At 45.6% G+C, this 13,351-nt stretch overlaps 1 protein-coding gene and 2 non-coding genes across 3 annotated transcripts in view; all 3 read right to left on the reverse strand.

Moving 5' to 3' along the window:
* The window catches only part of TCP1 (t-complex 1), a 29,921-nt gene extending 17,703 nt beyond the window's left edge, over window positions 1-12,218 (reverse strand). Inside the window, exons 1-4 of the mRNA XM_073557717.1 lie at window positions 11,951-12,218; window positions 6,663-6,748; window positions 4,088-4,216; window positions 1,106-1,203 (exon numbers count right to left, since the gene is read on the reverse strand). Of these exons, the coding sequence (XP_073413818.1) occupies window positions 1,106-1,203; window positions 4,088-4,216; window positions 6,663-6,748; window positions 11,951-12,014 (377 nt within the window). The 5' untranslated portion in view covers window positions 12,015-12,218. The remainder of the gene's footprint in view (window positions 1-1,105; window positions 1,204-4,087; window positions 4,217-6,662; window positions 6,749-11,950) is intronic.
* On the reverse strand, window positions 2,462-2,595 carry LOC141064830 (small nucleolar RNA SNORA29). Its single transcript, XR_012226001.1, has one exon. It is a non-coding gene; the product is annotated as a small nucleolar RNA SNORA29 (small nucleolar RNA).
* On the reverse strand, window positions 4,805-4,938 carry LOC141064831 (small nucleolar RNA SNORA29). Its single transcript, XR_012226002.1, has one exon. It is a non-coding gene; the product is annotated as a small nucleolar RNA SNORA29 (small nucleolar RNA).
* Window positions 12,219-13,351: the final 1,133 nt, after the last annotated feature.

Raw genomic sequence — 13,351 nt, forward strand, 5'->3', positions numbered from 1 at the left:
CCAGCATGCATCGCTGTGTTTGACACTGACGAGCGACCTCGTTAGCGACTCAGAAATCATGGACGCAGGCGGGAGTCGTCAGAACCGCTGTTGTGTGACACTAAGTGACGCACCAGCGATCTCGCCGAGATCGCTGCTGCGCTGTTGGGTAAATTTGACTGTTTGACAGCTTACTAGCGACCTCTTAGCGACGCACCAGCGATCTTTACAGGTCGTATCGTTGTCGGGATCGCTGGTGTGTCGCTTAGTGTCACAGTACCCTTAAGCGTGTCACACACAACGATCTCGCTAGCGAGATCGCTGCGGAGTCACAAGTTTTGTGACGCAACAGCGATCTCACCAGCGAGATCGCTGTGAGAGACTTACCAGCGACCGGCCCCCCTGCCGGGTATCACTGATCGTCCTGGAATGGCCAGGACATTTTTTTTGATCGCTGGTCTCCCGCTGGCCAGCACGCATCGCTGCGTGTGACAGGCGGGAGACCAGCGATTAGCGAGCTGGCAACCAAGGTACACACCGCGTTTCTAAGCGGCGAGCGCCACTTAGAAATCCGATATGTACCTTGGTTATCAGCTCCCTGTACCAGCGCGCTGGTAACTAAGGTACACAGTGGGTAACTAAGCGACATGCGTCGCTTGTTACCCGTGTGTCGCTGGTGCTCATCGCTGGTGAAGCTGCCTGTTTGGCAGCTCACCAGCGATCATGTAGCGACACACCAGCGATCCTGACAAGGTCATATCGTTGTCGGGATTGCTGGTGCGTCACTATGTGTGACGGGGCCCTTAGCTCCAGGAGCTTAAACCTCCTGGTATGACTCCACACTCTCTTCTGATAAGCAGCTCACTGTCTATACCAATTGCAAATAAAGAGCCTGGGGTGGGCGGGGGCATCTACCACCAGGGACTAGATCTGCAAGGAGTGTGTATGTTCTCTCCGTGTTTGCGTGAGTTTCCTCCATGTTCTCCGCTTTCCTACCACACGCAAAAGACATAATGATAGGGAATTTATATTATGAGCCCCAACGGGGACAGTGATGATAATGTCTGTAAAGCGATGTGGAATTAATGGCGCTGTATAAACGAGAACAATAAATAATGCTACGCACTTGCAGGCCAGACGATAGCCTCCAATAACGGATGTGGGGTGAATTTTCTGTTTCACAAGCTCATCAGCATTCTTCAGTAACTCTGCAGCAATAATTACCTAGGTATAGAAAGTCATGTTAAAGGCAAACTAATCAAAAAGCGTAAAAATGCATACATAAGTGTATAGCTAAACCTACGAGGCTCCAGCGGGCTGCATAAAAAAAAAAAAAAAAAAAAAAAAAAAAAAGGTACTATTGTGACGCTAGCAGCACGGTTAGTTCTATACACAAGGGGTGGGGATTAGTTTCTTTTTTCTTCCAAAGGCCCTTTGGATATTTATACCATTCGGGGCCATACTAATTCTTGCTCACAAAGTACACTTTCACTGCCTGCACCTCAGCCTTCAGTAGTGAATGCTCCGTGCTTAGAGAGGAAACTAATGGTCTGGTGGTCATCAAAAGCTGACTTCTAAAGTACTGCGGTCCCCAGGAATCAGCCTGAGGACCACATAAAAAGTCATTGAGGGCCGTAAACGTCCCACGGGTCTGAGACTTGTGACTTTTATATTTGGGAAGCTAAACACATTGGCAGTCTGGGAAAAAATATTTTGCATAGCAGTTATTATATCCGAGCCAAATTATGTTTTCCACTACTTAGATATTGATCTATCCTTTGGGTGGGTCATAAACATCAGATCAGTGCAAGTCAGACACCTGCCCGTGCCAGCAGGGTGCACAGAGTGCGGAACAGGACAGTAAGCTATGTACACTGAAGAACTACAGCTCAGCTCCTATTGAAGTGAATTAGAGCTGGGCTATGGAAACCCGGGAAGCCACTAAACAGCGTACACAGTCATTAAGTTCTGACTACACACACTTAAAATTTGCTAACAGGTTGTCAGACCCCCAATGATCTCGTATTGATGACCTATTAGAAGAAATGATCAGTATTGAAATAGTCAAGTTATTGAAGACCCATTTAAACATATGCATTAAACAGCAATATTAAGCTTGTTAAGAGATTTCATATTTATTTTCTTAAAACATTGTTTACTGTGCGCGATTCACTAGCTTTACTGTACAGAGTTTCTAGTTGGGATGATACCAATATGTAATTTCCATAATATTTCTTAGTCCTCCGGGGGACCCGAACATGCAATCATTTGATCACTTACATAATACACTACCTACATGACCTCCTTATATTGGCGCAGGGCATAAAGTCTGTTAATATTATAGTGACAGGTTTCTGACATAATTAATCTTATATTATCAAAAACCTATAAAGCATGAGGCATAACATTCACACAATGCTACTAGTATTGTGAAACAGTAGCAGCAGGAAAACAAGACGCCATCCAGAGGTCCCGAATGCAAAAAGAAGTGTTCTGCTATTTCATATAGGAGAAGGCGAGAGACACATTCCCCTTCAGACGATAGCAAATTTTGCTCTTTCCCATAAGCATAGCCACTTATTCCTAGAAAAGAAGAAGTGGTACTAAAATGGGGTTTTTACACAGGTAGAATATAAGCCCCTGACCTATAAGATGTGAAGTCACTTGCGTTTCACCAATCTCGATACATGGCACCTACAGACAAGTCAGATTCATCAAAGCTTTTACGCCAGGATTCTTTTGTAAAAAGCTTAGGATAAACTAAATTACAACATTTGGGGACAACTCACTGGTGCAACTCTTGGTGTTCTTATCCTACGTTTGCATAACTACAACAGAGGGCAGAACTAGTGCGGTGTTGTGAAGTGGCGCTTGCTATGCCACAAATATTAATCCAGCAAGGACTGGAGAAAGATGTGTGGCATGGTGCCAGCCACTTTGCCTGATTCACTAAGAGGTCTGCACCTCTTAATGAATCAGGAGCCTAGTACTAGCTACAAACTGACAATGTGTCCCCTAAGATTAAATCATACCTGTCTCTTTCAGCCATTTAAAGGATTTGTTCGCTACTAAGACCACCCCTTCTTAAACTAAATGTAAAGGGGGTTTTACACTAAGCAATATCGCTAGCAATATCGCTAAAACGTCACTGGTTTTGTGACGTTATAGCGATATTGCTAGCGATATCGCTATGTGTGATACTTACCAACGACCGGCTCCCCCGCTGCTCATCGCTGATCGCGCGAGAATGTCCGGCTCCATTTATCGTCGGGCGCTTCCTGCTTGGCTTCCTGCTGTGACGTCCAGCGACGCGTGGAGGCGGGCGGGAGGACATCTTCATCGCTGTGTGTGAATGGTAAGTATCGTGCGCTGCGTCGCTGCTGCATCGCTGTGAGATCTTTCTGTATGAAAGCTCACTAGCGATCATTTAGCGATGCACCAGCGATCCTGACCGGGTCGGATCGCTGGTTGGATCGCTGGTGCATCGCTAAATGTAAAAGGGCCTTTAGACCCCAATCAAATTAAGCCTATACTCACCTCCCACTGTGGCACCGTTACAGCGGTGTCAGCACTTGCAGTCTTGGGGCTGTGATGCAGTGGAAAGACCCAACTTTTGCTATAACGTCAGCTCCTATATATCTAATCTAGCATTAGTTTAGTTATAATTAGTAGTGATGAGCGAATCGCTTTGGATTAGTCATTATCCGAACAGCTATAGCGCTTACTGACGCTACTCATGGCTGTGTGACAGTCCCTACACATGCATGGACAGCCCAACAAACAGGCTCTCCATGCGTGTGATGTGACTGTCACAGGTGTCTGGGTTCCCGATGCAACTATTCGGTAATCGCTATAGCTATTCGGATAAAGACTTATCCAAAGCGATTCGCCCATCTCTAATAATTAGCAATATCATCAGTCTGTTACATGAAATGCGCAACCACCCATAGATGAAGGGAATTCTTTAATTTGGTGTCTCTTACATCCGAGAATGACAAAATATGACAGAGGATGTGCCTTTCAATCACTGAACTTAGCACCTGTGATCGTTCACAACTCTGAAGCAACCCCATCCTATTTATATAAATACAGAAAGAGTAAAACCTACAACTGAGGTTGTGCCGTCTCCAACTTCATTGTCTTGGAGATCAGCAAGTTCACAGAGGACTTTAGCAGCAGGATGCTCTACTTCCAGAAGCTTTAATATTGTTGCACCATCATTTGTTATGGTAACATCCTGGAATGAAGAAATAACTATCAGATTGGATTAACCTCTAATGACAAAATAATTACTTTTTGGTTTACAAAAATAAAGTGCAACATTAGTTTTGTTGCCGTGTTTCTTTTAAGATCGTGAAATATAAATTTTCAAAAACACTTTTAGCAAAATCATGTTGGACAATTGTCTGTTGTGCATCAGCCGTTTACAAAACCACCTCTAAGGCCTCCTTCACATGTCCATGTTTTTTCCACGGAAACCACAAATACCCATTATAACCTATGGTGCTATGCACGTTTGTGTTTTTACACAGACGGTGTGTCCATGCAAAACACGCGGAGACATGTCTTTTTTTTTTTTAACCAACAGCACAGAGGATAATGGCCAATACAAGTCTACAGGGCCGTGTAAACCACGAACATCTGTGTGCTTCTGTGTAGAGCATTGCAAAGTATAGGAGAAGCTTTGGAATTTCTTTATCCATACTGGAAAAACTCAGATAACACCCTGATGGTAAACTCGGAACCGGACGGAAAAAACTGATGACAACAATACCGATTCTCCACATACGTGATTTATACGGACGCGTAAAGGAGGCCTTGTGTAAAGGGCATGTTCTGCCATTTCATATAGGAGAAGGCAAGAGACACTTTCCCCTTCAGACGATAGCAGAGGTTGCTGTTCCCCATTAGCATAGCCACTTATTCTGACAACAAAAGAAGTGGTACTACAATGGGGGTTATTACACAGGTATAATACAAGCAGCAGACCAATTTAAAGGGATGGATTAGGTTCTCTTTTCGCCTGCCAGAAATACCAAGTACAAGATTCGCCCATTGCTCTATTCACACAACGGTCAGCAGAGCCCTGTTCTCAGGATCGGTGAAGGGTAGGAAGTTAGCCACTATCCTATGGATGGGAGAACTGCCAGTCTTAGCACCTTTAACCATTTAAGAAGCAGGCAGATTTTTCAACTTTGTGCTTTCGCTTTTTCATCTCCTTCCAAGAATCTTAACTTTTTCATATTCCACCCATATATGCAGCTATTAATTGTAGTTCCAGTAATTCATATCCTATAATGTACTGGAAAAGTGGGAAAAAATGAAATTACAAAAAAAAACAAAGCAATCAATTTGTTATTGGATTCATTGTGCAGTAAAAATGACCTAGAAATAGGATTCTCCTGGTCAGTATGAGAATGTCGATATGAAAAATTGCATAGTTTTTATTTAAGTGGTGAAAAAAATTCTGCTGTTTTTATTGCTTTTATTTTGGGGTGGACTGAACATTTTGGTAGCTTATTGCATTTTTGGAGTAGCTGTGGTTGGACCGACTCCGACTCCTAAAATATATAATAAATTGGGTACAGTAGTTCAATGCAGAATGTGCTGAATATTTTTTCATAGGAGTTTGGGAAAGTTATGAAATGTTCTATAAATGGCTGTTCTATTCCTGATCTAAGGCTACATTCACGCACAGCGTTTTTCCTGTGTTTTTTGAGGATACGTTTTTCAGCTGCAAAAGCTGATCATCTTTTTAAAAAACTGCATCACCTGAAAGGTTTTTGAGCTCATAGATAATGTTACTCAATAGCAAAAGCAGATTAGAAATCTGCTCTATCCATTTATCCATATCTGTCTATCCATATCGTATCTGTACCAAAAAGAATGAAAACCGGGTAGTACACCAATATATATTCTGTTCTAAATATCTTGATTATTGGATCATAAAAATGATTAAATGTCTGAGGTTCACATTGTACTACAATAAATTTTTCACTTAAATATAAGCAATATGTGTGGGAGTCGGAGTCGGAGTAAGGGAAATTGAGGAGTCGGAGTCGCAGGTTTGGCTTACCGACTCCACAGCCCTGATGGAAAGGTATTGCTGGTCTTGTCTATGAAACACTACATGCACATATAGTTTGAGGGGTGAAACTCTGCTGTCACCAGGTTTTTCCTACTCCAATTGAAATCATAGTCATCATCATAGGTAGAGATCCCAATTCCAGCAATGTGTCATTTGCTAGGCTGCTTGCTGCAGCTATGATAACATCCCCTTTTTATTTGCTACAGTTCTATAAGTTCTCTAAATACTTCACACTGTATAAGCCTGCCCAAACCAGCAATTAGCAGCTTTCTGTGTACACTGTGCATAGGCAGAAAGCTTCACATCAGTGGTGGGAGCAGGATAATGTAGAGCTTATGAACATGGAGAACTACATGGCAGCAGGTTTACTGGTCCTCTAGTAGTAAGATCACCTGCTGATAAGACTGATTTTATCAAAACTACAATAGCAACGCAGTAAGTGCCATCCTAGAACCAGAATCTCTCTACATCATGCTGCTCACGGATTAGGTGTAAAAAGCTAGTGACAGATTCCCTGTACATCTATGGAACACGGCGCTCTAAAGGTAAGCCTATACATAGGGTAATGTGGTTTGTAATCAAGTTGTGTACTTGCCCCAATATCATCCACTAACATCTTATCCAGGCCCACAGGACCAAGTGAGCTTTTCACAATATTCGCAATGGATGCTGCTGCAATCACTGAAAGAAAGAAACACAGAAGATGCCTCTATATTATACAAATCATTATTAGAGTGCTTTGATAACGTATGTAACAGCAAGGACACCAAAGAGATAATCACCCCATCAGAAGACACCAGGATCTCAGTCAGCAGCGTCACTTATAGTCAAGAAGACACGTAGTAAAACGGCCTGGAGCAAGGCTGCGGATGGGGATCCCAGTGGATCGACGTTAACCGTCTGTCTCCCAATTCTCACCATAGGGCAGATAAGTGTGTAAAGCAGACACCACTTTACAGATGCTGATCTGCATTCCATCATGGTTTACAAGCATCTTTATAGTCATCCAACTGCTCTCTTAGCCCTGTTTCACACATCCGTTTTCTGTGTCCGCCAAACGGATCCGTTTCCGTTTTTTGCCGCTAACAGATGCTAACCGATCCGTTTGGATCCGTTTTTTTTACGGATCCGCGGTAGCCGCTAATGCAAGTCTATGGGAAAAAAAACGGATCCGCCAAAAACATGGCGGATCCGTTTAACGGAAAACGACGGATTTAAAAAAACGGAAGTGTGATCCAGGCCTTAAAGGCAACCTGTCAGTTTTTCTTCCCAAAATAACCTATGGCCACCACATTTCAGCACCATGTGACAGCATTCTATAACGCTGCACAAATACCCTGAAGACAAAATAATAATATACCTTTTATTAGGTCTATAGGAATATAAAGTAGTGGCACTCACCGGTCCTTCAAAATCCAACACCTTTATCCAGAAAAACATTTAACACTGGCTGGCCACTCCAGGACCAGTAGAAGAGCAGGAAAGCGTGACGCGATCGTCGGCAGCACATACGGTTCTTCCCTCGCTGCAGCCAGTTTTAAACATGTTTTTCTGAACAAAAACACTGGAATTTTACAGGACCGATGAGTGCCACTACTTTTTCTTCCTTATTTAGTGAGCATCCGGTACCTGCAGGCTTGATTGCTCAGTCCAAACTTTGGTTTAAGGCAGGGCTGTGGAGTCGGAGTCGTGGAGTCGGTGCTCAATTTGGTGGAGTCGGAGTCGGAGTTGGAGTCGGTATAAAATGGACCGACTCCGACAATATATAATAAATTGGGTACAGTAATTCAATGCAGGATGTGCTGAATATTTTTTCATAGGAGTTTGGGAAAGTTATGAAATGTCCTATAAATGGCTGTTCTATTCCTGATCTAAGGCTACATTCACACACAGCGTTTTTCCTGTGTTTTTTGAGGATACGTTTTTCAGCTGCAAAAGCTGATCATCTTTTTAAAAAACTGCATCACCTGAAAGGTTTTTGAGCTCATAGATAATGTTACTCAATAGCAAAAGCAGATTAGAAATCTGCTCTATCTATCTATTTATCCATATCTGTCTATCCATATCATATCTGTACCAAAAAGAATGAAAACCGGGTAGTACACAAATATATATTCTGTTCTATCTAAATATCTTGATTATTGGATCATAAAAATGATTAAATGTCAGGTTCACATTGTACTACAATAAATTTTTCACTTAAATATAAGCAATATGTGTGGGAGTCGGAGTCGTGGAGTCGGTGTAAGGGAAATTGAGGAGTCGGAGTTGGAGTCGCAGGTTTGGCTTACCGACTCCACAGCCCTGGTTTAAGGACAAGCTCACACACACACACCAGTTGAATGGTGCCGGCTTTCTCCTCGTTTTTGAGCCCTTTTATTACTCACCTATGCGGCGGGCTAGTCAGAATGACGTCGCTGCTCTTGGTCAGGTGGCAACTCGTTCCTTGCAATGACATCCTCCTTCTGTGCTTTGTGTGAATGTTGCGTCCCACATCACCCAGTGTTGCTCTTCTGCGCAGGCGCATTTCTCTCTGCCCTGCTGAGGGAAGAGCAAAGTACTCATGAGCCAGGGAAGGTCAAGAGTGCTGGCGCATGTGCACTGCAGTACTCGGTCCTCAGCGGGGCAGAGAGAAATGCACCTGAGCAGAAACATGAGGGGGAACACTGGATGATGTAGGAGGATGCCATCGTAAGAAGAGAGGAGGCAAGGACCAAGACCAGTAACGTCTAACTTACCGGACCCACCCTTTTTTTGCCTTGCGGAGTGAATTGGAGTCATAAAAGGCTGTTGCATGGGGTGAAAGATGGTGGCTGTAGATTGTATTGTAAAAAACTGGTGACCGGTTCCCTTTCAGACATGACACTTGCTCTGGCCCCAGCACTGTGCAGTGACCAGTAGATCCAGTATGTTTCACTGGATGCAAACCTGGAAAAAAATCAACTGTGGCACTTTAAAGGAAATCTGTCATCTGATTCATGCTGCCCAAGCTATAATCATGAGTCCGGAGCTGGGCTGCACGATGGCAACCACGTATATTTTTATCTGCAAAATTTCATTAGAAAAAAACAAAACAAATCTTGGGCATTTAACACAGGTGCCTGAGCCAGGAGCTCCATGTGGTAACCGTATGGGCTAGGGAGCCTATAATAATCACTCTTGCAGTGTAGGATCATCCAATTGGTATCGGTTTATTTAGGGTCTTTCCCTATAAACCCATCCTCAAGCGTGGTATCATTTTTCGTTATTTTTTAAACAAACATAATATAATAAATTTTATTTTTATAGCGCCGACATATTCCGCAGCACTTTACATTTCAGAGGGGATTTGTACAGACAATAGACATTACAGCATAACAATAATCACATACAGTAGATTATAACAAATACCAAGAGGAGTGAGGGCCCTGCTCGCAAGCTTACAGTCTATGAGGAAAGAGGTAGACACAAAAGGTGGGTGGTAACAGTTGCCCTGATTGTATGGACCAGCCATAATGTTAAGTGTGTAACAGTACAGACACAGAGGGCTAATGGATGCATAAAGCATGTGGGAACATGATGCTGGGAACCTGGTTATGGTAAAACTTTTGGCTCTGCCACACAGGGATAGGTTAGGTTAATGTGTTGAGGCGATAGCCCAGTCTGAATAAATGCGTTTTCAGGACACGCTTAAAATTGTGGGGATTGGGGACTAATCGTATTGACCTGGGAAGTGCATTCCAAAGAATTGGCGCGGCACGTGTAAAGTCTTGGAGACGGGAGTGGGAGGTTCTGACTATTGAGGATACTAACCTCAGGTCATCAGCAGAACGGAGGGCGCGGGTAGGGTGGTATACTGAAACAAGGGAGGAGATGTAGGGTGGTGCTGAGCCATGGAGGGCTTTGTGGGTGAGGGTAATAAGTTTATACTGAATTCTGGAGTGGATGGGTAGCCAGTGTAATGACTGGCACAAGGTAGAGGCATCGGTGTAACGATTGGTGAGGAATATGATCCTGGCTGCAGCATTCAAGACAGATTGGAGAGGGGAGAGTTTGGTAAGAGGGAGACCGATTAGAAGAGAGTTACAATAGCCGAGACGAGAATGAATAAGAGAAACAGTAAGAGTTTTTGCAGAGTCAAAAGTAAGAAAAGGTCGAATTCTAGAAATGTTTTTGAGGTGCAGATGACAAGAGCGAGCCAGTGATCGAATGTGGGGGACAAAGGAAAGCTCGGAATCAAGTATGACCCCAAGACAGCGGGCATGTTGCTGGGGAGTAATAGTGGAACCACAGACGGAAATGGCAATGTCGGGTGTAGGTACATTAGTAGCGGGAGGAAACACAAGGAGTTCAGTCTTTGACAGGTTCAGTTTCAGATATAGTGAGGACATGATATTAGACACAGCGTTTAGACAATCGCCAGTGTTTTCTAGAAAGGCTAGAAACATACTTTAAAGACGAAGTCCGGGACCATATCTGCACCCAGCTCTGCCCCAGACTTCTCTCATTACTGATGCATGTGCTATGGAAGAGACCTGTCCATCACCCCCAGCTGCACAACACACACCAAGGGGTGTAGCCGGACGAGTGTCACTTGCGCCTATAGGCCCTGGCTGGACCTCTACAGCACAGCGTCTCAGAGAAAGTCATACCTGGCTGCAGGCCTGCTCCATAAGCACACAAGTTAGCGGCTGGATCTGTGACTTTGTGATCCGAGATTTGACTGAGCATCTCCCCGCTAGCTCACAGCTGCTGTACGGTATGTGCACACGGTAAAGGGAATCTGTCACCACTTTTTAGGGCTACCAGGTAAAAATATTCAATTTAGTGTCCCCTATGCATTACACAAGTACTTTTGATCCCCCCTTGACTCCCCACGTACGATCCATAAATACATTTTTTATTCCTCCCGGGCTGTACGTCAATATGGCCGGTCCGATGGTCGGGGCTTACTGTCCGTCTCTCCCCCCTCCTGGCTTGCTCTACGCATTCCTTTCTGGGTATTTCGGTGTTCGCGTAGAGTTCTGGAGCGTGCGCACTATGCTGTGCCCAACTGTGGGCAAAGCATAAAGTCATTATTGTGCATACGCCATTCCGCTCTATGTACAGTATACTTCCGGGCCATACAAAGCCATGGCATATGCCGGCGCATGTGCAATAATGACTTTATGCTTTGCCCACAGTTGGGCACAGCATAGTGCGCACGCTCCAGAACTCTACGCGAACACCGAAATACCCTGAAAGGAATGCGTAGAGCAAGCCAGGAGGGGGGAGAGACGGACAGTAAGCCCCGACCGGCCATATTAACATACAGCCCGGGAGGAATAAAAGATGTATTTATGGATCATATGTGGGGAGTCAAGGGGGATCAAAAGTACTTGTGTAATGCATAGGGGACACTAAATTGAATCATGTTTTTACCTGGTAGCCCTAAAAAGTGGTGACAGATTCCCTTTAAGTATTGGCTGCAGACACATTTCTGCTGCAAATTACAAGACAGGAAAAATGCAAACTATACAAACTCCCTCCCCCGTGTTCCGCCCCGCCGGCTCAGGCTCCCCCCCCCCCGTTCTGTAGGCTCAGGCTTCCCCCCCCCGTGTTCCGTCCCGTAGGCTCAGGCTCCTCCCCCCCCCGTGTTCCGTCCCGTAGGCTCAGGCTCCCCCCCCCCGTGTTCCGTCCCGCAGGCTCAGGCTGTCCTCGTGTTCCGTCCCGCAGGCTCACGGCCTCACACATCCCCAGCCTGCAGGCAGAAGCGCCTCCTCGCTGTGGCAGAGGCGGCCTGTCCTCGGATTACACAGCAGGACATCACTACATGCGGGGCGGATCACAGCTGGGGTAGAGTGCTGCCTCCCTCCATTGTGGAGCACGGCGGCTGCGGCCGGCTGGTTGCACGCTCAGATCTACCATTCTGGCTCCTGACGGCTTCTCCGGTGCTGCGCTCCCCGAACACGGCTAGCGGGCCCTCCATCTTCCGCTGTCCTTACAGTCACACACCGGCTACAACGTGCTCCTCACCAACCGCCGCGAATGGGTTACAAACGTCCTTGCGTCGCCGGCATATGGGTGTGACCGCGGGGGGAGGCGGCGCTCGCTCCCCGGATAGAGAATGTTCTAGTCTGGGCGGCAGTGCGCGGCCCTGACACCTCAGCATGGCTTGTCGCCCCTCCCCCCCAGTACAGGCCAGCGGGAGCGCGCAGTGCCGCACACTAACCGCAGTGCCTGTATTCACCCGTAGCTGTGAGGTGGGGGCTGGCTGGGAGGTGTATAGAGTGCAGCTCATAGTATTCCTGCAGCACCTGGGGAAAAGTCCGTGGACATTACACCGCTCACATGCAGGCTGTACACCAATAGAAGCCGTGTGAAAGCAGCAGCAAAATGCGGCTTCTTGTGCCTGGCCTGTGTGGCAGGAGCGGCCTAGTGCCTGGCCTCAGGATGTTTCTGGGGTCGGGGATTTCGAATGTAATATCCCTTACTATGTTCTGAGAGCTGTGCACCCCTGAGTGTAATATACGTAACATGCACATGTTGCGGAATTGCTGCGGAAATTTCCGCGGGAAGTATGCAAGAAGACCACATTTTAATTCCCGCCTATTTCCCACGGAAAAACTAGCGATTTGCAAGCGTAATTAGCTTGCAGAATACTAGCGTCTTCCAAGCCAGGGTTCCCCAACTCAAGGCCCACCAACAGGTCATGTTTTCCCTTGTATTGTACAGGTGAAGCAATTATCACCAGAGCAATACTAAGGAAATCCTGAAAACATGATCTGTTGGTGGGTCTTGAGGACTGGAGTTGGGGAACCCTGTTCCAAGTGATCTGGAGCATCGCTTGGAAAACTGATAGGTTGGTCACACTCATCAAACATAGTATTTGACTAGTGTGACCAACTTTTTACTATTGAGGCCGCCTATGCAGCATCAGTAGTAAAAAGATGTAAACTTAAAAATAAAAAAAACGTGTTTATCCTCACCTACTGGCGTCCTACACAGTGTTCCCGATCATCGCGATGCTCCCGGCAAGGCCGTTCCCAGTGCGCGAGACCGCGACGTCATCAAAGGTCATCGCAATGCATCACTGGGAACAGGACCTGCCGGGAGCATCACTGAGGTCTGGTGACGCTGCGAGGGACATCAGAAGGTGAGAATGTGATGATTCTTTTATTTTAATTCTATTTTTTACAGGGATATGGCACCTAGAGCCTGGAGGAGAATTTCCTCTCCCCCCAACCATGGGTACCATCCACAAATGTTCTGCTTACTTTTCGCATGGTGGGCACAGCCACATGCGGAAAGTAAGCAGAACAATGC

This window comes from Dendrobates tinctorius, unplaced genomic scaffold, assembly GCF_039654945.1.
Source record: "Dendrobates tinctorius isolate UK_male_01 unplaced genomic scaffold, ASM3965494v1 ptg000250l, whole genome shotgun sequence".
Lineage (NCBI taxonomy): Eukaryota > Metazoa > Chordata > Amphibia > Anura > Dendrobatidae > Dendrobates > Dendrobates tinctorius.